This window comes from Zonotrichia albicollis, chromosome 7, assembly GCF_047830755.1.
Source record: "Zonotrichia albicollis isolate bZonAlb1 chromosome 7, bZonAlb1.hap1, whole genome shotgun sequence".
NCBI lineage: Eukaryota > Metazoa > Chordata > Aves > Passeriformes > Passerellidae > Zonotrichia > Zonotrichia albicollis.
The window spans coordinates 38,999,029-39,023,123 of NC_133825.1; the positions used below are offsets into that span (position 1 = coordinate 38,999,029).

The 24,095-nt window shown below is 45.1% G+C and overlaps 1 protein-coding gene across 1 annotated transcript in view; it reads right to left on the reverse strand.

Annotated features, from left to right (window-relative positions):
• Positions 1 to 2,412: 2,412 nt before the first annotated feature.
• COL17A1 (collagen type XVII alpha 1 chain) overlaps positions 2,413 to 24,095 on the reverse strand; it is a 38,316-nt gene continuing 16,633 nt past the window's right edge. The window contains exons 17-57 of the mRNA XM_074545179.1: positions 23,724 to 23,873; positions 23,079 to 23,294; positions 22,743 to 22,781; positions 22,585 to 22,611; positions 22,098 to 22,124; positions 21,549 to 21,611; positions 21,271 to 21,375; positions 20,711 to 20,773; positions 20,288 to 20,323; positions 20,084 to 20,137; positions 19,670 to 19,705; positions 19,433 to 19,468; positions 18,995 to 19,057; positions 18,610 to 18,645; positions 18,172 to 18,243; positions 17,794 to 17,820; positions 17,089 to 17,124; positions 16,510 to 16,545; positions 16,192 to 16,272; positions 15,486 to 15,521; positions 14,706 to 14,786; positions 13,437 to 13,490; positions 13,276 to 13,317; positions 12,957 to 13,010; positions 12,745 to 12,804; positions 12,221 to 12,247; positions 12,103 to 12,144; positions 11,888 to 11,944; positions 11,466 to 11,513; positions 10,713 to 10,826; positions 10,293 to 10,439; positions 9,633 to 9,716; positions 8,825 to 8,953; positions 8,118 to 8,207; positions 7,480 to 7,593; positions 7,071 to 7,223; positions 5,942 to 6,349; positions 5,614 to 5,754; positions 4,969 to 5,031; positions 4,671 to 4,742; positions 2,413 to 4,503 (exon numbers count right to left, since the gene is read on the reverse strand). Of these exons, the coding sequence (XP_074401280.1) occupies positions 4,454 to 4,503; positions 4,671 to 4,742; positions 4,969 to 5,031; positions 5,614 to 5,754; positions 5,942 to 6,349; positions 7,071 to 7,223; positions 7,480 to 7,593; positions 8,118 to 8,207; positions 8,825 to 8,953; positions 9,633 to 9,716; positions 10,293 to 10,439; positions 10,713 to 10,826; positions 11,466 to 11,513; positions 11,888 to 11,944; positions 12,103 to 12,144; positions 12,221 to 12,247; positions 12,745 to 12,804; positions 12,957 to 13,010; positions 13,276 to 13,317; positions 13,437 to 13,490; positions 14,706 to 14,786; positions 15,486 to 15,521; positions 16,192 to 16,272; positions 16,510 to 16,545; positions 17,089 to 17,124; positions 17,794 to 17,820; positions 18,172 to 18,243; positions 18,610 to 18,645; positions 18,995 to 19,057; positions 19,433 to 19,468; positions 19,670 to 19,705; positions 20,084 to 20,137; positions 20,288 to 20,323; positions 20,711 to 20,773; positions 21,271 to 21,375; positions 21,549 to 21,611; positions 22,098 to 22,124; positions 22,585 to 22,611; positions 22,743 to 22,781; positions 23,079 to 23,294; positions 23,724 to 23,873 (3,269 nt within the window). The 3' untranslated portion in view covers positions 2,413 to 4,453. The remainder of the gene's footprint in view (positions 4,504 to 4,670; positions 4,743 to 4,968; positions 5,032 to 5,613; positions 5,755 to 5,941; positions 6,350 to 7,070; positions 7,224 to 7,479; positions 7,594 to 8,117; positions 8,208 to 8,824; positions 8,954 to 9,632; positions 9,717 to 10,292; positions 10,440 to 10,712; positions 10,827 to 11,465; positions 11,514 to 11,887; positions 11,945 to 12,102; positions 12,145 to 12,220; positions 12,248 to 12,744; positions 12,805 to 12,956; positions 13,011 to 13,275; positions 13,318 to 13,436; positions 13,491 to 14,705; positions 14,787 to 15,485; positions 15,522 to 16,191; positions 16,273 to 16,509; positions 16,546 to 17,088; positions 17,125 to 17,793; positions 17,821 to 18,171; positions 18,244 to 18,609; positions 18,646 to 18,994; positions 19,058 to 19,432; positions 19,469 to 19,669; positions 19,706 to 20,083; positions 20,138 to 20,287; positions 20,324 to 20,710; positions 20,774 to 21,270; positions 21,376 to 21,548; positions 21,612 to 22,097; positions 22,125 to 22,584; positions 22,612 to 22,742; positions 22,782 to 23,078; positions 23,295 to 23,723; positions 23,874 to 24,095) is intronic.

Genomic DNA, 24,095 nt, shown 5'->3' on the forward strand with positions numbered 1-24,095 from the left:
ATCAAGGCAGTGTTACAAGCTGTACTTGGGTATGTCGGAGCTCCATTTGTAATATAGTATTTGCTTTCTGTCTTTTGAGGCCTGACGTTCTCTGATATTTTTGGGCATCAACTGCACCCGTTTTGTTTGCTTGCTTTGACCGTGCAACTGGTGCCCATTCCATGGCGTTCATTTCATGGGAACAGTGTTGCTGCATGGCAGTGAACTCAGAAATTAACATAGGACTTTAATCAGCTCTGGTTGAAACCTTGGATGCTGAAATCCTTGGACGTTGAACCAGTATCTTCTCAATGAAGACACTTAATTTACAGCACAGTAAAAAGAAAATTGGAAAATGCATGTTTTAATTTAAATTTTGTAACTTTTTGGTAGCATAATTAATAGCTAGCCTTAATTTCTGGCGTTTTATTATTTTAAATGTGTATTGTGTACTGTTGTAAATTCACACACCATATCTCTAGAATGTTCTTTGTTGCTGAATGCAAAGTTTTTTGAATTGTTTGTTTAGTAGGGAGAAACAAGTCTTTGAAGACCTTTTGCTTTTTAAGCTCTACCTTCATAAATTGACTGTTAATTAGGTAGCATTAAATAATCTTCATCTCTATTTAACAGAATTTGTTTGCAATTTCATATGAAGTAGGCTCAGTGCTTTACTTGGGGAGTAGGCAGGGCAGGCAGATTTCCTCTTCTGGATTATGTCTATGTTCATCTCCATTATATCCTCACAGGGAAATGTTAATAATCTTCTCCTTACGTTTTTGGTCGTTTCAGTGATACATTGCTAATATGTATTGGCATTATGTTTACCTCTGTCTGAATCTCTTACATCTTTTATCTGAAGATCCTTTTCACACAGGCCCTGCAATCTGATCTCATTGTAAATTGCACAAATAACTGTAACTGAGCTCTGGGATGAAGCGAGGGATCAGATGTGGTGATGGAAGCCTTGCTCAGGTCTCCAGGTGGGGAGCCCTGTGAAGCACTTGCAGCCTTGTGAACTGGGCTGAGAATTGATACCAAGCACAAAAATATGTTCACTGAGTGATAACAAGAACTAGCATGGGTACTTACACATCTAGACTGACAAAATTTGGTTTAAGTGTTGCAGAATGTCACAGAGGTATTACAATATTGTATCAGTGTCACAAAATTCAATTCAAATTTAATTTAGTCTCACATAGGCCTAAAGGACATCTCCTAAAGATGTGAAATCCAATCTTGGTACTATCTCACGTCACCTCCCTAATGAATGTTAGCAGCTCCATCTCCAGGGTGGTAAAGTGTTTTTTCTGCAGCCAATGTACTTACTTACAAATTCTTACTGTTTGGCAGATCTCATTGTCCCCACACGCTCCTCCAAAGCTGATCACAAATCAGTATTTGTTCACCATTGTGTTTTACTACATTGTAAATTCTGTCCACAGGAAAATGAGAAAAGGCAATAAATCCCTGGATTGCAGTGCTGCGTGTGGGTTGTCCTCCTGTGTTTACAACTGATCCTCATGGAAAACCTGCCTGCAGGGCCTCAGCCTCACACCATGTGTTTCCCAAGCTCTGAAAGTGCATTTTGCATTGCTTAAGGCATCCAGAGAGAGCTGGGGCTAAAGGTCTTCAGGTGCACCTGCTACCTGTTTTTAGGAGATTCTGGCTGAGGAGGGGGTTACCAACAAGGCAGAAAATGGGCTGTGGCAGCTCTTGATCTTCTGAAGTTCCAGGGGAACTTTCCTGCTTATTTTATGAAGAAGACATACTCCAGCATTTGTGATGGAGTGATCCCCATAAAACACATTTTCCTTCTCCAAGCATTCTGCTGTCGCTGGTGTGCACATGACAACTATACACAGCATGTAAAGATATGATACTGAAGTTGTTATTCATATAATGTAGGTCCTGATTTATAAACAACTTCTGAAGGAAAACCTTTATTTGAATTGGCAATTGAATTCAAATTCCCTGCTGGCAGGGCTGCACTGTCTTGACCATCAGCAGTTACTCAGAGTGATTTTTCACATCACATCAAAAACTGATGTTCAGTCTGAGCTGCATCCTTTTTTCCAGGTAATCTTTTAAGCTAATATTCTTTTAAAATTGCATTCACAGGTACTCAATATCTGATCTATGTGTCACATAGTTTAAGAAATTATTCTTCTGTCCCAGAGGACTTTATGATAACTCTATTCTACTGAATTATTGGAAATTGGAAACATAGCACCTTAACTAAGACAGAGCTAAGCAAAGCAGCAATGAAGTTGCATTTGTCACACCATGTCTTGTGACAGCATCACATAGGAAGTTTAGGCTGATTCTCCAATTGAAATAGTATCTGCCTTGCAAGTATTTCAAGCTTGCTTTCATATAGGAAAGATTCAAATAGCTGGTTTAAATTCAGGCACTTTAGTTCGCTTTCAGGTAGCCTGATTTTCAGAGCTGTTGTGCAGCTGTAGCTCCCAGGACCTCAGACATATATCATTGCTGAAAACTGAAATGTACAAAGAAGCTTGGTGCTAGTTGTTTCCACTGAGCTACTGCTTCTTGGTTTATCTGCTGTGGGGAAGAGGGGCAAGTTTGAAGACAGTGGCTCTCTGGTTGTTGGAGGAAAGGGCGGGGGGAGTGTTTAGGGCCATCACAGTGTCGATAAGTTCAATGTTAGCATTTACACTCATCATTTTACATCAAAATCTGTACTTCTGGATCTCTGAAACTTCCTTGTGTTGATGTGTCCATGCAAATTTCACAATCCCAGCCTCCTTCTGCCATCTTCACAGCAGTTGAAGATAGATTAGAGAGAATTAACCTTGTTCACAGGCAAGCCAAGGCCAGGATGCCCCATCATTTCTCAGTCTTGTAAAAGATGAGAACAGATAAAGGGAAGGAGAAGACAAATGAAATTACAGTGGTTCTTTTACAGAACTTTTACTTGTTCTGCATCTCTTTTCTCCAGCTCGGTCATTATGCTTTGTTTTTTGTAGCTCCTTTGCTTATCCAGTATCTGGGCAGTCAGTGCTGCCAGAGGAAAATCCCTTAAGCAAAAGCATGCTCATGCCCAACACATGAGAAAGGGCTCATGTGCTTTCCCTGTACTGAAAGAAGGGAGTGGCTGAGTCCAGGGTTGCCCTGATTTCACAAAGTCTTCCACACTTACAATTAGGTGGTAAAGCTTCTTTGGTAATGAGAATCAGTCCTAAAATGGTGGAAAGAACAGAAAGTAGGAAGGGACATGCAGTGTTGTCCTGTCACCCCATTTTCTGTCAGGAAGCCAAGCAGAGCAGGAGCATCCTGTGACAGAACACGCGCCCGAGGCACCGCTGGCCTCCCTCGTGTTCTCCCAGCAGTTTGTTGAATGTTTTGTGTTAACTGCAAACCAAGCTATTTTTGCCTTACAGAAAGCAACCAAAAATCATGAGATGGATGAATAATTGGCTAAGGGTCTCTGTACAGCTTGTGGAAGTGAACTTGCAGTAGCAGCCATACAACAGTTTTGGGAGTTTTTTTGTCTTGTTTTTCAAAGTAATTTGATTTCATGGCTTTCTGTAGAATATTGTAATAATTCTGCTGTAAATACAATAAATCACAGTTTGCTGAAATCGCCTCAATTTTGTTGTTGGAAAACTTGCATGAAATACCAGTGATTTGTATAAGTGTTTGAGTGAACAGGACGATTTACAATGTTTAAAATAACTGAGTATAAAAGTATTTAATGATTGCTGTTGTATTTACCACTGTACCTCAGACCCGTCTCAGATGCCTCACCCTGCCCACAACCACCTGCAGGCACAGAACAGCCATCCTCAATAGTCCAGGGATGGGGCTAAAAACACACTTTAATTGGGCTGTTTACATTAAAGATTATTTTTTACCAGTGTTTAAAAAAAAAAAAACAAGAAAGTACAAAAATATTTTTAAAAGATGAACAAATTACTTTTAAAAGTGCTTTGGTTTGGCCCTGTGTGTGCCCTGTCTCACTGTGCTGCTATAAATGGGCTCCACTTGGGGTTGGCAAAGCTTGTGGAGAGGGAATCCCAGGGCAGTGCAAGGCCAGGGTTTTTCACAGGGCCTTGTGGGCTGCATCTGATCCCTGACAAACCCTGCATTTGGTGGGGATGGGATTGTTTTCTTTTTTCTGCATAGCTGGCTAGTTGTTAAAAAATTCAGGTTTTTACATATCTGGGAGTAGTACAAGAAGCCTGGACTAGGTGAGACAGGAAGCCCTAGTCAGCCCAAGGCCATCAGCCTGGGAGCTCAGGGGCATGAAGCCAAACTTCAGTAACAGGAGCAAACACTCACACTGGGGCCATGCTGGACACACACAAGAGACATTCAGATCTGAACTATCAACTCTAAGGGGTCAGCTGAGCAGTGAGGATGTTTTAGCATTAAGGCAGTGAAGACTCAGGCTAATTTTCTATAGGTTGCTGGGAATGCTGCCCTGTGCATAACTGAGCTACCTCATTCCTTAAACACCAACAGCTCTTCTTTTTCTTCTGCCAACATACAGTTGTTCACCTGAGGACCAGAAAAATCAAAAGGAGAGTTAGTTGAAAAGACCATGTAAAAAGACAAAAGATCCAAACCAAAAAACTGAGACTGTGTTTTCCAGCAATTCCCAGGGATGGGCTGGTGCCATTTGTGACAGTCAGCCCTGCTCTCCTGGGAATGGCAGGTGTTCCTACCTTTCTCTCCCTTCTCTCCTTTTGGTCCCCTGTGCCCTTGTCGTCCTGGTGGGCCCATTGGCCCAGGGTCACCTGAAGGAATGAGAAGACAAAGTTTGCCCTTGAGCACAAGTGACCCACAGACAGGGACAGGCCAGCGGAAGGGACAGCAAATCAGGACAGTGTTTTGGCTGAGATCCTGAAGGTGCCACCCTCACTGTGAGAGGGTGTGACCTTGAGCAGTGCTGTGACCTCTGAGGTCACAGTGCTGCTTCCTGGCCCTGACAAGGCTGAAGAGGGAAAGGATGGCAAGCCTTACCTTTGGGTCCACGATAACCTCTCTCTCCCTTTTCACCAGGTGGCCCCTGGATGGCACCATGTGCTGGAGAGGGAAATGAAGGAGAGAGTGAATGAGTGGGAGAAACCACTGCCATCCAGAGAAGCTGTGAGTCACACTAGAAGGACATTCCTCTTGGTTACATAGGATTAGACTGACAGCAAGGTTTCTAAACAGGGTTTTGGTCCCAACAAAGTCCCAAGGACAGGCTGTGGTATCATTTTACCAGCACTGCTGTGTCACTCTCTCTGGGTGTCCTGACTGTCACTAGGGCTGGAGCTGGCCCATGCTCAGGGTAGAGAATCTGAGAGTAGAGTGAGCAGCTGGCTCATGTTTCTGTACGTGTGCCAGCCCAGCCATGTCAAAATGGGCCACAGAGCTTGTAAGCACAGAGGCCTTCAGGGTTTGGGATGAGTTTCCTAACAAGAGTGGGAAAAACTGATGTCCTTCCTAATGATAAGACTGCATCTCCCCAGCAAGCAAGGAAGGAGATGGAAAGACCATCCACCCTCAACTCTGCACCTTGACTTTTGCACTGTGCAAAGGTGAGAAGATCAGTAGGTCTGCGAGAGGCTGGGGAGATCTAATATGCATGAGCCAGAAATGCCAAACCAAAATGTCACTCACTTCTGAAGAAGTCCATGAGGTCTGCAGTGACATTGCCATAGGCTGCAAAGACCTTGCTGATGCCAGGGGGACCAGGAGGACCTGGGGGACCTGCAGGTCCCTGTGCTGTGTAAGACATCAGGTCCTGGAGAATACCTCGGCCTGTGGAATTAAAGATGCCATTGAAAGGAACTCTGGGAGAACTGTGGCTGCATGCTGAGGCAGAAGGTGTAAGGGAGAGGTGTAGGCAGCAAGAAGGAGAGGGAAGGGAACAGAGTGACCAGGCACAGGGGGTGTGGAGGTGCAGGCTGGGACAGGGAGGGTCAGGATGAGCAGGCACTGCACTCACTCTGCAGGCTCTCTGACACACGGAGTGCCAGCTCGTTGTAATCCAGGGAACCTGTGAAGGAGTTGCTGTAGGATCTCGACCCTGCTGATGATCTGTGTGATTCCTCCTCTGCCAGCAGCCCATCAAAAGACCCAGCAGTGCCCATGGAGGCATCGTAGGCGCCATTGCTGCCCACTGAGGCATGGTAAGAGGATCTGCTGCTCATGGAGCTGCCATAAGAGCTGCCTGTGCCCACTGAGCCCCCGTGGGAGCCCTCAGCACCAAGGGATCCTCCGTGCAAGTGCTCAGAAGCTCGTAACCCATTGTATGATGAAGACATAGACCCAGACACAAAGCCACTGTCTCCTTTGGGTCCTGGTGGTCCTGGGGGCCCAGGGGGTCCTGAGATGTAGCTTCGAACTTCATCACCTACAAAACACAAGGGGGGACACTGGGCTTGACAGAGATACCACCTGAATGAAGACTGGAGTGTGGAGTTCTGTCTCATCAACCATCAGTGACCCCCATCCAGTGCCATTTCTCAGGCAGCAGGCACATGTCAACCTTGAACTTCATGGATGGCAAGACTACCTCTTTCCTATCTCTCCCACAATTTTGTGTACCCAATCTTAGGAACATGCCCAATGATTTTGCAGAAGGCTGCACTACTCAGACCAATTTTAGCACCTCTGCCAGAAGAGCCATTCTGTGACCAGTTTACCAAAACTGAGGTGTTTTTGAAAGCCTGCCCTGGACGGCTTGCCAGCATGAGCTCAGACCATTGGTGCTTCACAGCTAGCTCAGTCCTGCCTTCCAACCCTTCCATTATCCATGGCTCTGTGGGCAGATGTTTGACAAAGAAAATGCTTTTCCCATGGTAAAACTCTGCTGGTGACCTTCCTAGTGACCCATGTTCAGCACAGGCCAACTGCAACTACCCAGTGCTTGTCCTTGCTGTCTCCCAACACAGGCTTTGGCAGGCAGTTGGACTGAGAGGAGAGAAGACTACAGGGTGCAGCACACTCCTGCAGACCTGGCAGTAGAGGGAAGGCTCCTACAGGAATGTCTCAGCTGTGGCAGAGCCAGTCACCTACACCAGGTGAAGCATATTTTGGGATGTGTGCAGGAAAGATGGATGGTGTTCCCTTACTCTTCAGGTACTGGATCAGCTCACTCCTGAACTCGTCACTGTTGGTGATGTCAGCATAGGACAGGAGGCCAGTTCCAGAGAAACCTGGTGGTCCTGGAGGGCCAGGAGGGCCTGGTGGGCCCTGGACTCCAGAAAGGGAAGAGTATCCAACATCTTGAGAGAGAGAAAAATTATTTTTCATCAGTGAGAGGATAAGGAAATTTCATATGTCTGTCATGATCTTGAAAGTTTAAAGGCTACAACCCCAATTTCCATCTCTTTACAGACAACAATGACAAATTCTTTTCTTAATACAGTGACTGTTTCCAGGGGCAGTCACATCCCTGCTAAGCTCAATCTCAGCCTCAAGTTCCCCCTGCATCTAAAAACAGAATCACCCTGCCAGCTGTGAGAAACATAAGTGCTTTACTTTGAAGGTAAGCAGAGATGTCCTCCAGAGAGGTGCCTGGTGATCCAGGGATCCCTGGAGGTCCTGGGGGGCCTGCAGGACCAGGGGGCCCAACAACACCACTGAATTCAGAGTCTGTAAGACACAAGGGAAGAAAAGAAGTCACCCAAACAACCCCAACCCTGATGAATGTTCCTTGACAATACAAGTTATACCAGATACAGCCAAGTGGAAGTGGTTTTTTCTCTCTAGTACTTCCTGGTGTAGTTTTCTTGGTGTACCTCACTTCCTGCATGTAGATGTCACATTGGACAGTCAGGTGATTCCAAAGAGAGTAAAGTCCCTATTTTTAAAATATACTTTTAAAGAGGCATAAGAAATGATGCCTTTATGCTGCAGAGTTTGGACACAACAAAGGGCTCCTTCATGCCAAGACAGCCCCACTGCTGTTGCTCCTCACAGGAGCATGGTGATCCAGCTGCAGCCCCCTGTGGGGTGTGCAGGTGCCAGCAGAGGCCTGCAGTGCTGCTAAGGACAAAAGACCATCAGAGGGTTATTTGTGACGACAGGCCAAAAGGGAAATTCTGAGACTAAGGCTGTAAAAAAGGTCCTGGGGTCACACAGCGCCCTATGGCAGGGGAGTGAAGAAGTTGGCTTACTTCGCAGGTACGCTGTCAGGTCACTGTAAGATATCCCAGGTGACCCTGGAGGCCCAGGTGGTCCAGGCAGTCCAATGCTCATCCCAGAACCTGCAAAATCCAACAGATCCACATTATCAGAACAGGCTGTTACAGTGTGAGCAGACAGGCTGCAGGGCTTGTTCACAGGCAATGCAGGAGGGGCTCCTGCAGAGTGCAGAGTCCCCATCAGCAGCTGTGCCAGGAGCCAGAGCTCAAACCTTGTTCTGGACTTGTGACTTTGACCTGACAATCCCAAGGACACCCACAGACAGAGAGGCAGGGGCTTCTGCTCCTGACAAAAGCTCTGCACCTCATGAACCCATTACATGATGGGGACACCCCTGGACAGACCAACTCTTTCACAGAGAAATATATCCTGACCACAGAGATAAAGGTTAGAAAGGCACTTAAAGGTGTTGATGGCACTTCTAAGATGGCTAAGATGAAATTTTGTTTCTAAGCTCAATTTTTAACAAAGAAAGGATTCATTACTAGTCTGTCAGTGGTATCTTAGCTACAGGGCATCTTTGTTCTCTTCCAAGTCTCTTACAGTCCCTGTGAAGAGGTCTCTGTACACAGGGATTCACACAATTAGCACTGGAATAATTTCTACTGTCTTGACAGCATGAGCTTTGTGCTGGGCTCCCAAAGGAACAGAGAGAAACACACACTAATAAAACCATTACTTGACAAGTAGCTGATAAACCTCCTGGTCAGCTCATCATAATCCAGTGACAGAGACATTCCATCTCCCCCTGGCCCAGGAGGTCCTGGTGGGCCCCGAGGTCCAATGAGATACTGACGAATTTCTTCTCCTAGAAATGAAAAAAAAACCAGTTTTTAAGGCTGTCTAGCTGCTGCACAGAACCAGGTGTGAGGAGATCCCAAGATCCCAGCCTGTGAGCTGAGCCCTCTCCAACAAGGAGACCACCAAAACCTATGGATGCAAAGCTCCTTTCCTCCCTCTTTTCTGAGTGAATTGTTCTGTATATGGTGCCAGAAACATTTGTGACAAGGCTGGGAACCTCCTATAATAAGGGTATGAGGAGGATGTGAATTTGGATGGCTTAAGGGACCTCCCTGTGGTCTGTTTTTTTTCAGGACACCCTGGACAACTTCTTGGGTAAAGGAAATGAAAAGCAGTTCAGCTGGGGAAGACCATGCTGAGCTTTGTGACACTTTGGAGCCATTTGGAGCACAGTGCTGGCCAGCAAAATCATTACCTTCAGGGACAGCCAAATGACAACCTGGAATTTACCTGTCAGCCCACACTAACAGTGTGTATAGAAAAGAATACAGAGTTGGGGATCTCCTTCACCTTAAGAACAACAACATAGCAAGGCTATGGGGGAAACACAGAGTGGGGGAGCTGGAAAGTACAACAGCCTGAAGCAGCTGCAGGTAACTCCAGTTGCAGACTGGAGATTGGAAGGGAAAGAGAGATCTCCAGGATACTTTATCCTCAATTCCATGTTTCCCTTGAGGGTCACTTACTTTGCAGCAAGTCCAGAAGTTCTTGGTACAAAATGGATGTAGTGGATACTGAGCTAGAAAATGACTCATAGCGACCTGAAGAGCCTGTGGGAATGCAAAGGTTTTACATGAGCCAGTATGAGACAGAAGGTGAGGGGGGGTCAGGAAGGAACAAAGGACAGATGAATTAATTAACTGGTAGAACGGCCTTCTCATGCCCCCAGCTGTGAAACAGTTGCCCTCTCACACATCCCGGTCATCACGGACAGCTGTGTGCTCTGTTCATTTCTGGTTCAGATTCCAGGCTACTTCCAAAAGCTCTGGGGATTTCATCTAATTTAGGAGCACCCAAGACAACCCCCAAATACTTGAGACCACATATACTAAACAAGCCATCTCTGTTTGGGGTCTTTGGGGTGTCAAAGAATCTAACAGCAAATGTTTAATATAAGACTTTTCAAGCAGCAGCAACTGCTAGTTAATCTAACTATTAAAAAAGGACAAGGCTCAGAGGACACCTCAGCTGTGTAGAGTCCTGGGCCTAGACTGCTGAAGATGAATAACCTAGTTGGGGTGCTGCTATTTAAAGATTTGTTTCTCCTCTGGTTCTCACCTCCTAGGTGCTGCACAAGCTCAGCTGAGGGCATGACTCAGTACAGAGTTTACCAACATGGTGCTTACTTGTCATATAGCTCATGACACGGGTAGCCAGCTCTGCATAATCCAAGGTCATCCCATCTGCAGTGGTGATGAGTCCAGGTGGGCCAGGTGGGCCTGGAGGGCCTGGTGGGCCTTGGGCACCAGTGAAATAATGTCTGACGTTGTCACCTATGTAAAAAAGCCCAGGATATGCCCACATCACTAAGAGGGAAGACTGACCATATGCACAATTACCAGACCCTCTTCCTCTGACAAAGAATGGGACAACAGAAGGGCAGTTCTACAGAGGCCACAATGGACAACAGCACTTCACAGTACTCAACAGAAATAAGCCCAGAGCAGCAGGGCTGTTGTTTCAAATAGAAGAGAGACAAGGTCCTAGGGAGCAAGAGAGATAGGCAGGAAACTGCTGACCCACAGCAAAAATCTCATTATACTCACTCTTCAGGTAGTCAGTCACATACTGCTGAATCTCTTGAGCTGAACTTCCACTTGGGCCAGGAGGACCAGGTAGCCCAGGAGGTCCTGGGGGTCCCTGAACTTGTCTGGATCCACCTACAGAAAGCATTGTAAGGAGAAGTGGTTTTGGCACAGTTGCATTAGACCAAGTGATAGTAAAGTGTACTTGCATTAAGCCCTTCCCACGGGTCTGGGAAGACCTTTGGAAATTGAATATGGAAGGGCTCCCCCTGCATATTTAAACACAGTCTGAGCGTGGGCTATTTGGCAGTATAATGTCTTCAATTAATTCAGCATCTTATAATTCGGCAGGGCTGAGTCCAGAGACAGCAGGACTGTCTCTGGCTTTGTACAGGCAGACCTGGTGGGTTTGAGCACTAGAGTGCAGTGCTGTGCAGAATACAGATGGAGATCATAGAGCTCAAGCTCATTAGTCTAATATCACTGCCCTGCTGCTCCCAATCCCAGTCAGCTTGGGCAGCACCAGTTCAAGGACCTGTCCACACAGAGGCAAACTCTGGCTTAAAGGATTACCAGTAAATTGGAAAAAAAACCCCTGTCAATTCTTAAATGTTATGATTTAAGACAAGTCATGCAAGAAGGGTTTTGAACAGAAATCCCATCAGCATCAGGTTGGCACCCACACTGGTAAAAGTCAAAGGAGCTTCTTCAAAGCCTCCACAAGATATCAACATTCCTTCTTAATGTCAGAGCAATGATGGTCTGGCCTCTTACCTCGAGATGCTCCTGGGATGCCAGGTGCACCTGGGACACCTGCATCACCTGGAAAAGAGTGAGGGAGACAGACACTTGTAATGGGTGTGACTGCACCTTGCATACTTGGTCATGTGAAACAGCTGAGCTTCATGTTGTTAGAGAAGTAACTTTCTAGCCCTTGCAATAACTGTCTTGAAATGCCAGCTTGCTGGGAAAGAGCATAAGGAAGAGACCATGGCAGCTTGCCTGAGCCTTCTGTGGCCTGGTCAGGTGCCTTGTGCTCACAGCAATTCTATTGCTCTGGCCCTGCTTTGCCTGAAAAGGCAGGGGTGAGCGCAGCTCTAGTTCCCAAAAGACTGGGCTGTTCCATCCTTTAGTCTCAACCATGCTTGGATGTGTGAGGCCACCCCCAATAAAAGAAAGATGATTTTTAACTTCACCTTTTGGTCCAGGTGGGCCAGGTGGGCCTGGGGGTCCCTGTATGGTGACTCTTTCACCTGCCAGTTGCAGAAAGAGAGTCAGATTGACAGGAATAAAGTATGTAGACAAAATCCTGGCTCTGGTAAAATTAAGTTAGAAAGAATAGAGCAGGATTTTGGCCTGATTTCAGCCCAGGGACAATGAATTCAAAGGAGGAAAGGGGGCACAGACTAACCGTGGGAGGAGAATGCTGAAAGGCCAGGATCACCCGGTTCTCCTGCAAGAGACACAGAAATGAAGGAGCACTCCTACACCCAGGCAAGCTACCCTGAAACCCACTGACATCTCCTTACCTGTGAATCCCCGTGGGCCTCGTTCACCTATGAACAGGGAAGCACAGGAACAGTGTTAGGATTTGCTTTATTCTCATCAGCAGCATCCCAGCCCACACTGCAGCATATCATCTTGGCCTTCAATTTGTAGGGGGGAAATGGGTAAAGGGAGCACATTTTCCTGCCAGCTGAGCTACACTTCACAGGCCACCCCATTGCACTGAGTTAGTCCACAGTGCATTTGCAAAAGGGCTGTCCCCTTCAAAGGCAAATCTGAAGTTCTGAATGTTCTTGAGTATAATGGGCTTGCGAAGTTAGGATCTGAATACAGCAATTGCCTTGGCACCAGCACTGGAGACTAATAAATGTCTTTGACAAAGATTGACTTGTTTTACAGCAGACAGGAGTCCTACTTAGTGACAGCTGTGCTAGCTTTCTTACAGACAGAGAAAGGCAGGAATTTCTGCTCCTAAGCCCTTTCTTCTTTTCAGTCTAAGGTGCTAAGACCCCTCTAGCACTTTGGTAAGCCAGCATGATATACCCACCTGGGTCTCCCTTCGGGCCTGGTGGTCCTGGTGGACCTGGTGGGCCTGTGAAGAATGCTTCTGCAATTCAAACAAAGATTTCTTCATGACATCCAACAGAACATGAAACAAGGTTTCCCTGGCTCCACTAGGTCCTAGCCTTTTATGTGCTCTCTGGAACCCCAACAGGACATTTCCAGGACCAGATGACAGAATGAGTGGCAAGGACCTACCTGAGGTGGACCTGATTGATCCTGGTGGGCCTGGAGGTCCTGGCAATCCTTCTCCTAGGAAAAAGGGAAACAGAAAGGCTTCAGGAAAGATCAGCCTTGGCAAGTTGAAAACTTTGAGTGTCTTCCCAAAATACATGGCTTTTACTAATTAGTACTCTGGCTAGAACCTGCTGCAAAAGCAAATGTTCTTTGTTGGGCAGCATCTTGCTGCACTGAAACTGTGTTGGTAGAAATCCACTATGTGGCATTCTGCTTCCAGCCCTAGGCCTTGGAAAAACCTTCCACTTCCCAGCTGGGTTTCAGAGGAACAAACTCTTACCTGGGGGACCACGAGGTCCAGGGGGTCCCTGCACAGATTCACCTGATGACAAATGAAACAGGGGTATTAGAAACATTTACTCAGCAAATTGCATGGCTCAGATACATGCCATGCTGTGTCAGCATTCCATGCTTAGGGGCTGAGCTCTGTACATTACACACCTGGTGGTCCAGGGGGACCTGGTGGTCCTGCTCGCCCTTGTAGCTCTCCCAGCACTGTGCAAAAGAAAAACACAAAGAAGGGAAAATTGTTGCTATGGAGCAACTGCTGCTATGGAAACTGTCAATATATTGCTGTTAGAAGCTCTTACAATCAAAGGTGGACTAAGATGGGACCTCAGCGACCTATGTAAGATCAGGATGAAGCAGAGGAGGGAGAGGAGAGATGTGTTTGGTAAGACATGAAGCAAAATACAGCTCTGAGTAGGATATTGGAAACAGGGAGGAGAGTAATGGTTGTTGAGAGAAAGAGCAAAGGACCAAAGGCTAAAGAAGGAGGGAAAGAACTTCAAGGAGAGGAAAGATTCTTTATAAGAGTAGACAAATTTTGGGAGGAGAACACAACACAGAAATTATTTATCAAGCAGCTGCACTGTGTTATCTTGATTGTACTGTGTGATGTACCCTCACCTCCAAGCTGAGGCACAAACTCAAAGTTCAGGAATGCTGTGATCCAGGACACCTGAATGGGGAACTGGACAATACTGAAGCATGGTCTATATCTACATGGCCCCATTCAGCTGGTGATCAGGCAAGGATCATTTATAATTTTATGTCCTCGTCTACCTTGCTGCAAACTTGCAGAGGTCCCAGACCCTAGGAATAGCAACTCTAAGACTCTAAGGAATAGCAACTGCTCTAACAGTGTTGCACAGAGCAAGTGCTTTTCCTGGGATGTCACCAAACCATTCTGTTCAGCTCCACTTATTTTCATCTTAAAATTTTAAAATTTTTACAAAATGTTACATTTTTTTAACCTTAAAATTTATTTGCTCTCATGTGAATTCATCATTTAATTTGAAGAGAGATTATTCTGTTGCTTAGATTAACATGCCTTTTCAAACTGGTTCTCATCTTACAGATGGCTCCATGCTCATATTGCACAGGGAACTGCCCTGTGTGAACTCAGTGGCTGGAAGCTCTCAGCTCTGTATCTCCCCTGTTAGTGGCAGCTCATCAGCCACCATTCCTCAGCTTCCCTCTCTGTGATGTGGGCCTGATGTCCTTTGCCTCCTTTTGAAAGGACTTTAGTATGCACAGATGAGGAGGAAAGAAGAGGTAGCTGGCATTGCAGACACACCACCACACACACATACTCGCCCCATGCCACATTGAGAAGAAAGAGTTAGGGGCATCTCCTGGTGGATGTGAGCAGGCCTTGAAGCTCTGACACACCTCCAGGCAAAGGAGTGGAAAGGCAGGGCCGCTTACTTTGAGATGCTAATGATGAGACTTCTGTTCTGATGGTTTCTATCACAGCTTCACCTGGGGATCCTTTCTCACCCCGTGGACCTTTTTCCAGGAAAAAAAAAAAAAGAAACAGAGAAAGGGAGTTATGTAACTGAGAGAGGGTGACATTTTGTACCTACTCTGACAAAAGGTTCAGACTGTTCTTATGAGAACTGGGAGCATGAACTCAGTCCCCAGATCTGAGGGACATTGCATTCAAGTGTGGAAATTATGCCCAGTTTGCTCTAACAGGATCAGAGAAAACCAGCTAAGAAAGGTTCTTAGGGGTCAGGTCTCTTCAGGCCCTTCCTAAGAGATGTCTGCCCAACTGGCAGTGCTTTCACAGTGACATTAATCCCAATTTGGCTCTAGTTTGTTCTCCTGCCTTTCAAAATGGCAGGAGGCATCCAGCTGGACTATAACCCCTATCACAGAAAGGCAACAGCACTTGAGGAGTGCCTTAGAAATACCAGCCTTCAGGAAAAATAGCTTAAGAAAAAAAAGACATTTGCAGCATCCACATTACACTGGCTCTTATCACCCTCTTACCACCCTTCTTCTTCCCCTGGGAAAACAAAAAATTATAAAAATTCTTTACTAGATTAATTAAGCCAAATAGTGCAACAAAATGAACTGAAAGGAAGAAATCTGTGAACAAAAGGGAGAGGGAATGAGCCAAGGGCTTAGAGAATTAGAAACAAAGAAAAACTAATGAATTCCTTTCTCTTAAGAAGCATAATCAAAGCTGAAGGAAAATGGTACCTTGCTGTCCAGGGAGACCAGCTGGTCCAACAGGACCTAGTTTCAAAGGAAAAACCCAAATTTCATTAGATTTTACTGGCTGTATTTTACAATAGCAGAAAATAATCAATAGTACTTTTATAAGAACTGAGACTATGAAAAAATGTATTTTCTACACAAACAAATGGAATTGCTATGGGGTATGAATTAATCAACAACCCATATATTACTTGAATTTCCATCCTGTGGCAATTAAAATGCTTGGTGCCTCTTGGACTGGGGAAATAACCAGAATGCCACTGACCACAAAAGAAATGGAATGCAAAAGGCCTAACCCTCCTCTCACATTCCATACTGCAAACTGAGACTGCCTCTGCCAAACCAGCTCCAGGACTAGCTCCAGGCAGAAAGTGCCATGAGAGTCAGGGCTCAGGAACTCTGCTGCCTGACAGCAGCATGCTGGAGGGCAGTGAGTGACTGGACAGAGGAGTCTGAGGCCCAAGCTCATGCACAGCCAGTGTGTATGTGGGAGAAAGATTTACAGATGCTTGACTGGGAATTCTGCTGCCTTGAGCTCAAAGCTGAGACTGGAAAACAAGCACTTCCTAATTTCAGCAACAGTGCTGGGAAAGGGATGAGACACAAGCCTGCTTTCCTGAGCAGTGAAAGAGCTTGATCCTAGTTCCTGGATTTGACCGATCACTACTTTGTACTCATCAGTACTCACCTGGAACACCTGGAGGACCAGGGGGGCCAGGTGGGCCTGGGAGCCCTGGTGGGCCTGGCAGAGTAATAGTTGATGAACCCTCTGAAAAACAAACACATAGATTAGCACACAGAGACTAATCTTCACACATCTTTACACTTATATTTACACAGTGAATATGTAAAAATCTATGCTTAAGGAATACCACATCTATGGCACATACATTCCCCCAGCACAGGGAGCCCAGTACAAGTCTGACACACAATCAAGATGAATTGAGGAGGCACAACAAAACCCCAGAGAAAACTCTCCTAAATCAGAAGTGTGACCCTCACATACCTGCACTTATGACTTTTCCTGGAGCTCCAGGTTCTCCTAGGAAAACAAAGGTAAAAAAGTTGAGCTTCTTTTTAGGGGGGTGGGTAGGTAAGTGCTATAATCGGCTCAATAACATTGTACTATTAAGCATGTAGTTTCTGTTCTTTCTGCCCTTTATCTCTTGTCTGAGAAGTCACAGCACTAGAAGGTCAGGGGGGAAGCAAGAGAGCTGTGCTAATCCAGAGAAGCCCTCTGATCAGCTTTCCAAGCACTACATCTGCCAGCATGGGCAATGGCTTGATTTATCTGAGGCAGGCACACAGCTTCCACTGCAGTCAGCAGGCATCTCATGCTCAGGGCAGAACCGGGCTTCAGAGGTTTGCTCAGAGGAGAGCTGCCATGCCAAGTCCCTCAGCAGATGTCCCCACTGCCCTCTGTGTATGCTCAGAGAAGCTTTGCCTACCGTGCTTCTCAAACCTTCCCTTCCCAAAGCCACTAGATGCCACTGTTGATCCAGGGACTGGTCAGTGGAGCAGCTAATCCTTGCTAAAATGAAATCTTCAGAGAGAAAATGAGCATTAGGGAAGAAACAAAACTCACCTTTAGCCCCTGGTCGGCCGGGGTTGCCTGGAAGTCCTGATATGAGGTAGACAAACAATTTAAAATAGTTAGTGCAAATATTGCTTGCTGTATGTTTTTCAGGTACCCCAGCTGTTTCACTGGGTGAGTTTACAGAAGGAGCTCCCTCCTCAAGACCCCAGCTTTCAGCCTTTATAAGCAGATTCTTGAGGACTTTATAAGCCAGTGGAGGAACAGACTGAGCCGGTTGTGTCCTTGGGCTTCCCTGGTGCCACTGCTCCCTGGATGATGACACTGCTTCACAGATTTACCTGTAGCATCTTCTAGATACTACCACCTGTCCTGAGGCTCCTGGATGAATTCCCCGTTGAACTGTCCCCCCCAGCCACCTCTGCTTACAGATGTCACATCCTCTGTTTATATCTCTATTGCCACATCCTCTCCCTTCTGTTTCTGCTGCTGACTAGAAGGACTTTTCAGTAATGCATGGGGAACTGAAATGTTACGTTATGTTATGCTTTGGGGAAAGGCAAAACTCAACACTCAAAAGCCTTGCATTGCTCAAAAATCACACATCTTGCACAAAGCCGGTCTCAAAAGCCAAAGGAGATGTGGAAGTCTTGGGATATCTTTGGAAAGCCTGAGCACCCCAGAGGGAAAATTACAAGGGTTTTTGAACTCGAATTAAAGTGTGTAATTGATATATTGGAATATGAAAAAGCCTACCTGGTGGTCCTTGGGGTCCTGTAAGACCTGTCAGAAAAAGGCAAAAACTCTTAAGACGTCTAAAAAATTTCATATGGGAAAAGGACAGACAGGGAGAAAAAGATTCCACTTATGTGAAATTATAGCACAAAACTCTCAAAGTGGTGGAAACTGGCCTAGCAACTGGTATGTAAATCAGCTCATAGCAGCTGATGTTTGCACTGTGGGCAATTTTGGGATCATAAAGGGTCTAGATTCTCTATGCATTTTCCTTTCATCACCACCTTAAGAATACAGAGATCCTCTGCCAGACTTAAATTCAAATTAGACTGGAAATTGACAAATACATCTGCATTCCTGACTGAGCAAAAAGCATTTTTGTTCTCTCTATGCTTTTACCTGGCTCTCCAGCATCTCCAGTGGGTCCTGGAGGGCCTCTGGCACCTGGCATTCCCATAAGACCCGGTTCACCTAGGGATATAATCACCATTAATGAGACAGAAGACACTGACATACAATCTACAAATCCATTCAAGCCTAGCTGTCCTGCAGCACTTTCTACCCATTGTATTCTCACAGTCAAGTGGCCATCTCCAGCATCAGTGTCTGGAGGGGAACATCAATGACAGAAGAGTTCTGTAGAGAGGTAACTCTGTCACAAGTTTACAGCCTGCTCCATTATATGTCTCCGTTCCATGTTTACAGGTTGACTCTACAGTTCTGAGACAGAGGATCTCAGAACATGAATCTGCTGCCATCTTTCTCCCACCCCTTTTACAAATCAACTCCTACCAAATCAGAAAGTACCTGCACTTCTACCTCAAAGGAAGCCCTTACCTCTTTCACCTGGCTGTCCATCACGACCAGCTTGTCCTGTCCAAAAAAAGAGATTGTCAGGGACTTCTGAAACAGTACCACTGTTATCTTGCCTTCCTCCAAAGTGGAGCACAGCCCCAACCCTGAGAGTGGCTTTTCATCACATTGTATCTGCAAGAAACCTTGGTTGCCATCACTGAAGGTCCAGGAAGCATTCATTCAAAACTTAACTGTAAGACATTTTTTCTGAGTGTACAGACTAACCACAGCTGTCCAAAGGTAAGACCTAGATCACAACAAGCATATTCCACTCCCATACTGGTTCCTTGTCTGTGCTCACAGAAACACGATGTGGGTGACAATGACATTGCCTCCCATATAAATACAGCTGCTTTCTGGTACTCACCTGCAGGTCCTTTAGCCCCTGGCTCTCCTGGAAGTCCAGGTAATCCTCTTGAGCCTGGTTCACCTGTAGCAAAATAGTATGAAAATTAATCAAACAACTCTTAGACAATTCTGTCAGCAATATTTGCTGCTTTGCAACTGAAAACCAGCATTGACAGGATGTTCAGGCCTCATGATTCACAACTGTCTCTGGGCATTAGAAATGTTCAAGTGATGTGAATATAGGGCATGTAAGAGAGGACTTTCCTAAAGCTAAATACAAAGATTGTTACCAAGATTACTGGAATCAAGAATGGGATCTATTTGTTTATAATTTTGGTGCAAAAATAAAACTCCTATAATCAGTAACATCCCTATAGTGTTTCAAAAAGCTAACTGGGATTGGCTGGACTGTGCTTTTATTAGGTTGGCTGTTACCCCACTATTTCAATCCACTGACCTGTCATTCCACGAGAACCCTTCTCACCCTGATCACCTGTGGCAGAAAAAAGGGACAAATTCTGTGAGATTGCTTCATTGTAAAATGTTTCCATCAGAGAACATAAAGTCTGCTTTCTGACAAGAGCACAGAAGAAAAAGCCAAAGATGGATAAGGATAAAACCCATTGACAGTATCCATATCTAAAGGAATCTAAAGAAAATTAGCCACAAAAGAATACCTAATTGGTCAACATACCTTTGGGTCCAGGGGGTCCAATGGCTCCTTTTTCACCTGAAAGAGATATGGGTGATTGAACAATGGTAGTAACAAATCATGAGGGAAAGGCATTTAATGCATCAAGGGAAATAGAGATTCTGTGTTACCAGACAAACTCAAACTGGAAATTCTTTCCCTTTAACACAGCTCCATCCACACAACTGTTTTTCCTCTCTTAGACTGCTATGTTACCTCTGTGTCTTCTGCATTTCTCAATATTTGCTAGCAATCACTGACTAATTTTGGTTTGCCTCCCTTTTCTTCAGTCTTATGCTTTTCTTTGCCCACAGAATCAAAATGTGACACGGTCAGATGACATCTGCTGCTCAGAACAGTGCTAGAAAAGCACCTCAGCTAGTGCTGCTTTAATTGCCAGGAAGAAGAGAAAGTTACCTTTAGGACCTGGGAGTCCTGCTTCACCTCTAAATCCTTGTAGGCCAGGAGGACCTGCAGAAAAATGAGATGGGGGTTTTTCATTCATCCCACTCACCATAATGCATCACTGAAGCAGAAAAACTATGAGAAGCTGTCACTCTGTCACTCTGGTTTTTTTCTCTTCAGTCTTTAGATGCCACAGCAAAGTAATACAGCACTCACCTGGAGGACCTTGTGGGCCTGGAGAACCCATCAAACCTGTAAGGAACATGGATTTTCTTTTAGTAACACCACAATTAGAAAATTATCAAATTGCTTTCAGTTTGCACAACAGCACCCACAACCCAAGAGGTGTTTAGTGGATTGGAAGTTCCCCAACCACTAGAAGAATTTGCATTACTGGCATTCTCAAAACCAGGACAATAAATTTAGAGAACGTAGTCCTTGTGACATTGAAGAAATATTTTCCACTTAAGTAAAGAGACCCAAGCCATCTATCTCAGCTGAGATGCTGAGATATGTGCTTCAGATTATTAGTTCACTTTTCTGGTTACTGCAGAGCAACACAAGTGAAATGGGACAGCTGGGGTGCCCATTTACTCCTAACCTCTCTGTTAGGTGTTCTCTCTCCGTTTTCACATTTACCTTTTAGGCCAGTAGAACCTGGGGGTCCAGGTGGCCCTGGAGGACCTGGCTCACCAATAGCACCTGCAAAAGAAGAGCACGAATAGACATGGTAGAATAGAGCCATGGTCCCATTTTTCCATTATCCTATCTACTGTTATTCTTTCTCTGGTAAGTGTCATGAATAATCTGCTCATCAGTTGAAAACACCCAAATAGATATGCACTGTCCAAGAGAAGAATATGAGCTCTCTGGGCTTTAGCAAGACAAATTGCCCAGCTTTGATGATCTGGATAACAGGGAAGAAGATAACCTTGATAGTGAAGTTATTTTGGTTCTGTCAGACTCAGACTTGACTGTAAGATCTGGGAAACCAAAGCAATCCTTGTTTATCCATTATAAGTCTGACAAAAAAATAATCCCTAAGGACATATTAACCTGTGCTGGGAAATGTATAGATATGAAATCTGGATTTGAATAGTGAAATCAAATTTTATCACTGAGGTGTTCTATTAATCAGGACCAAACTCTTGCTTTTGTCCTTCTCTGTCTTATCCAACAACAAGATACTTGGTTCCTACCTCTGTCTCCTTTTTCTCCAAATCCAGGTGGTCCTGGTTCCCCTCGAGGCCCTGGCATCCCTTCTCTACCTCTTTGTCCCATGGGACCTTCCATGCCAGGCTCACCTACAGGAAAGAAATGCCTTGTAACAACAGGTGTCTGTGGGAGGAAGGCCTTGGGCAAAAGGATCCATGGCTGGCTCCACTGGGGAAGGCAATGATCACACAGCCAGGTGTCTGTACTCCTGTGCCATGTGTCAGTCAGTTGTGAATGACTCAGCACTGACAGAGATGCTCACCCATGCTTCCCTTCTGGCCTTTTGGTCCTTCTGGTCCTGCATGCCCAATTGGACCAGGAATGCCTGGAAAGAAAACACAGTAAGCGTTCAGAGTTCTTGACTATGTACCATAAAACAATAACATGCAACTTAGGGAAATCTCAAGCCTGGAGAGATTAATTCTATGGGGTAAAGAATATAATAATCATAAGGTGGGTACTTTATCTCTTTAGAAGAACACAATACATATAAAAGCACAGGAAAGCTGAGCCAAGTATTTATGCAGCTGCAGGACTCTTTCAGTGCTGGACTAGAATCTTCACAAATTCAGCATGTTCAACTAAGGGGAAGTCTGGCCAAGACTTTGCTTGTAACCAAGTCTCTGAGCTGTGTCTGTAGCTCAGCACCAAGGTATTAATCAAGTGACTTAATCTATGCTAAATATTGACTCTTCAGAGAACCACCTTGAGCTAAGTTCAAGGAATTTTGCAAGAAAGTGCTGAATTTGTTCTTGCCCACAGTAATATAAACAAATGTCCTCCCTTAAAGGGGAATTGAACTATAGCCCACCTGGGACACCAGGAAGTCCTTGATCACCTGTAGACAGAAACAAAGAGACAGTCAGTGGAGAATAAATTTTCTCTTTTTGTCACTTTGGCTAACCCTCACCCTCATAAAAAGAAGTTTATGTTCCTGGAATATTTACAAGTTCTAGGGCCTCCAGCAATTGTCTCCCTTGAATTTATGTAAATAATTGAATCATTCACAACATGCAAAACCCTCTGGGCACTGAAGCACTCTCTGATTAAACCAGGTAGAGCCTGGCTTCAGGAATGACTTTCATCCAGGCAAAAGGAGCTTCTAGATTCAAAGTGACATCTCCTGTTTTCTTTGACCAGAAAACAGGAGAAAAACCCCAACCTTCGCAACAATATCTGAACTAACAGATAACTGGCATCAGCTTCTCCACATGTTGGAGTTACAAAATACCATTTTCTACCCGGGCCCTATGACAGGCTGCCAATCTACCTGAGAAAGAAGGTAACTCCAAACTCACCTTTGGGACCTTGTATTCCCATGTCACCTGAGAAAAGTGAAAAAAAAAAAAAAATTGAATCAAGAGACATCCATGTCATTCATTTTGTCTTCTACAAAATTGTGCATTGCCAGAGCCAAGGAATTGGACAGGGGAAGAGAAGGACTGTATGGCTGTACCTTTCTCACCACGTTCTCCTCTCTCCCCTCGGAAGTAGCCTGTAAGAGGAAGTGAAGGGGCTGTTAGAGCTCATTATACAGCACAGCAGATACTCATTTCAAGAACAAGGATACTTCTATTTGGATTTCAGGCCACAGGCAGCACAGTATGGTTTGTGAGATTCCTCAGTAAATTTGTTTTCACAAATACATGAAATTTCTAAAGATGGGAGAATGTTGGCTGCTCTGTTGTTCATCTCTTTCCATCATGTGCTAGACAGAAGTAAATCACCTTTCCCCTGCTAACAAAAGTAGCATGAGAAATAAGGTATGGGCTCATTTTTTGACTCTGCTCACCTCGTTCTATTTCCTTATTCAGTCTGCTCTTCACCATCAACCAGACTGACTCTTCATTTTCATATGGGAAGGTTGAGGAGAGTGAGCTACCATGAAGAAAATCTACTCTTGAAACATCCTTTTCTATTTTTGAATTCCCTTGGTTGATTGCCAGGAGGCCACCATTGATTCTTTCCAGGTCTTCCACACGAGATTTCAGCTTTCTCACTTCTTCAGCTGGAAGGTTAAAGGAAAATGCTAGGGAACATGCTGCCAGATATGCATGCCTGAAACACCTCACGCTATCACAGGAACATGGCAACACTGTCATGTAGCTATGGCCACTGAATTTTGCAGAATTATTTTTTTTCCCCAGAAGGGATATCTGGAATTTAAATGACAGCTTTGGAATCTGTCAGTTTTGGAGCAGTAGACCTCAGAAGCTTTGCTATCCTACTCACCCCAAGACTATATAACTCCCCAACAAAGACTGTATTCCTTATCCATTCTTTCTGTCCATTTGTAATATCTCAGTGGCAAGTCACCATCAAGCTGAATGTTTCCCTCAGTTCTCTGGCTTGGTATCTCTGGTGCTTGGGCTTGTTCCCAGCTTAAACCCTCTGTCATTCTATACCATTCAACATTTTTTCCTCAGTTATCTCTTACCCAGAGCAATGAGTCCAAAAAGCAATCCAAGGAGGAACAACCAGGCTAGAAGCAAACCCAGGAGCCATTTCCACCAGCTACAGCAGGAACCACAAGGACACCAGGATGGTGCTGATCCAATTGCACCTCCTGCATCACCACTTCGTATTTCTGGAAAAGGGAAGGAAGAATCTCCTGGTTAATGAAGAGTTCCTTGACTTTAGAGTTAAGAATCTCTCACAATAAGGACATCAAGGCCTGATCCATTATATAAAGGGCTATGGAAAAAATCTTTATGCCACTCTGTGCACATGGTGAGTGTAATTCTAGGCCCTGTGGAAGTTTGGAACAGTATTTCCAAAGGGAATTCAAACAGGGGACAAAAACACTCAG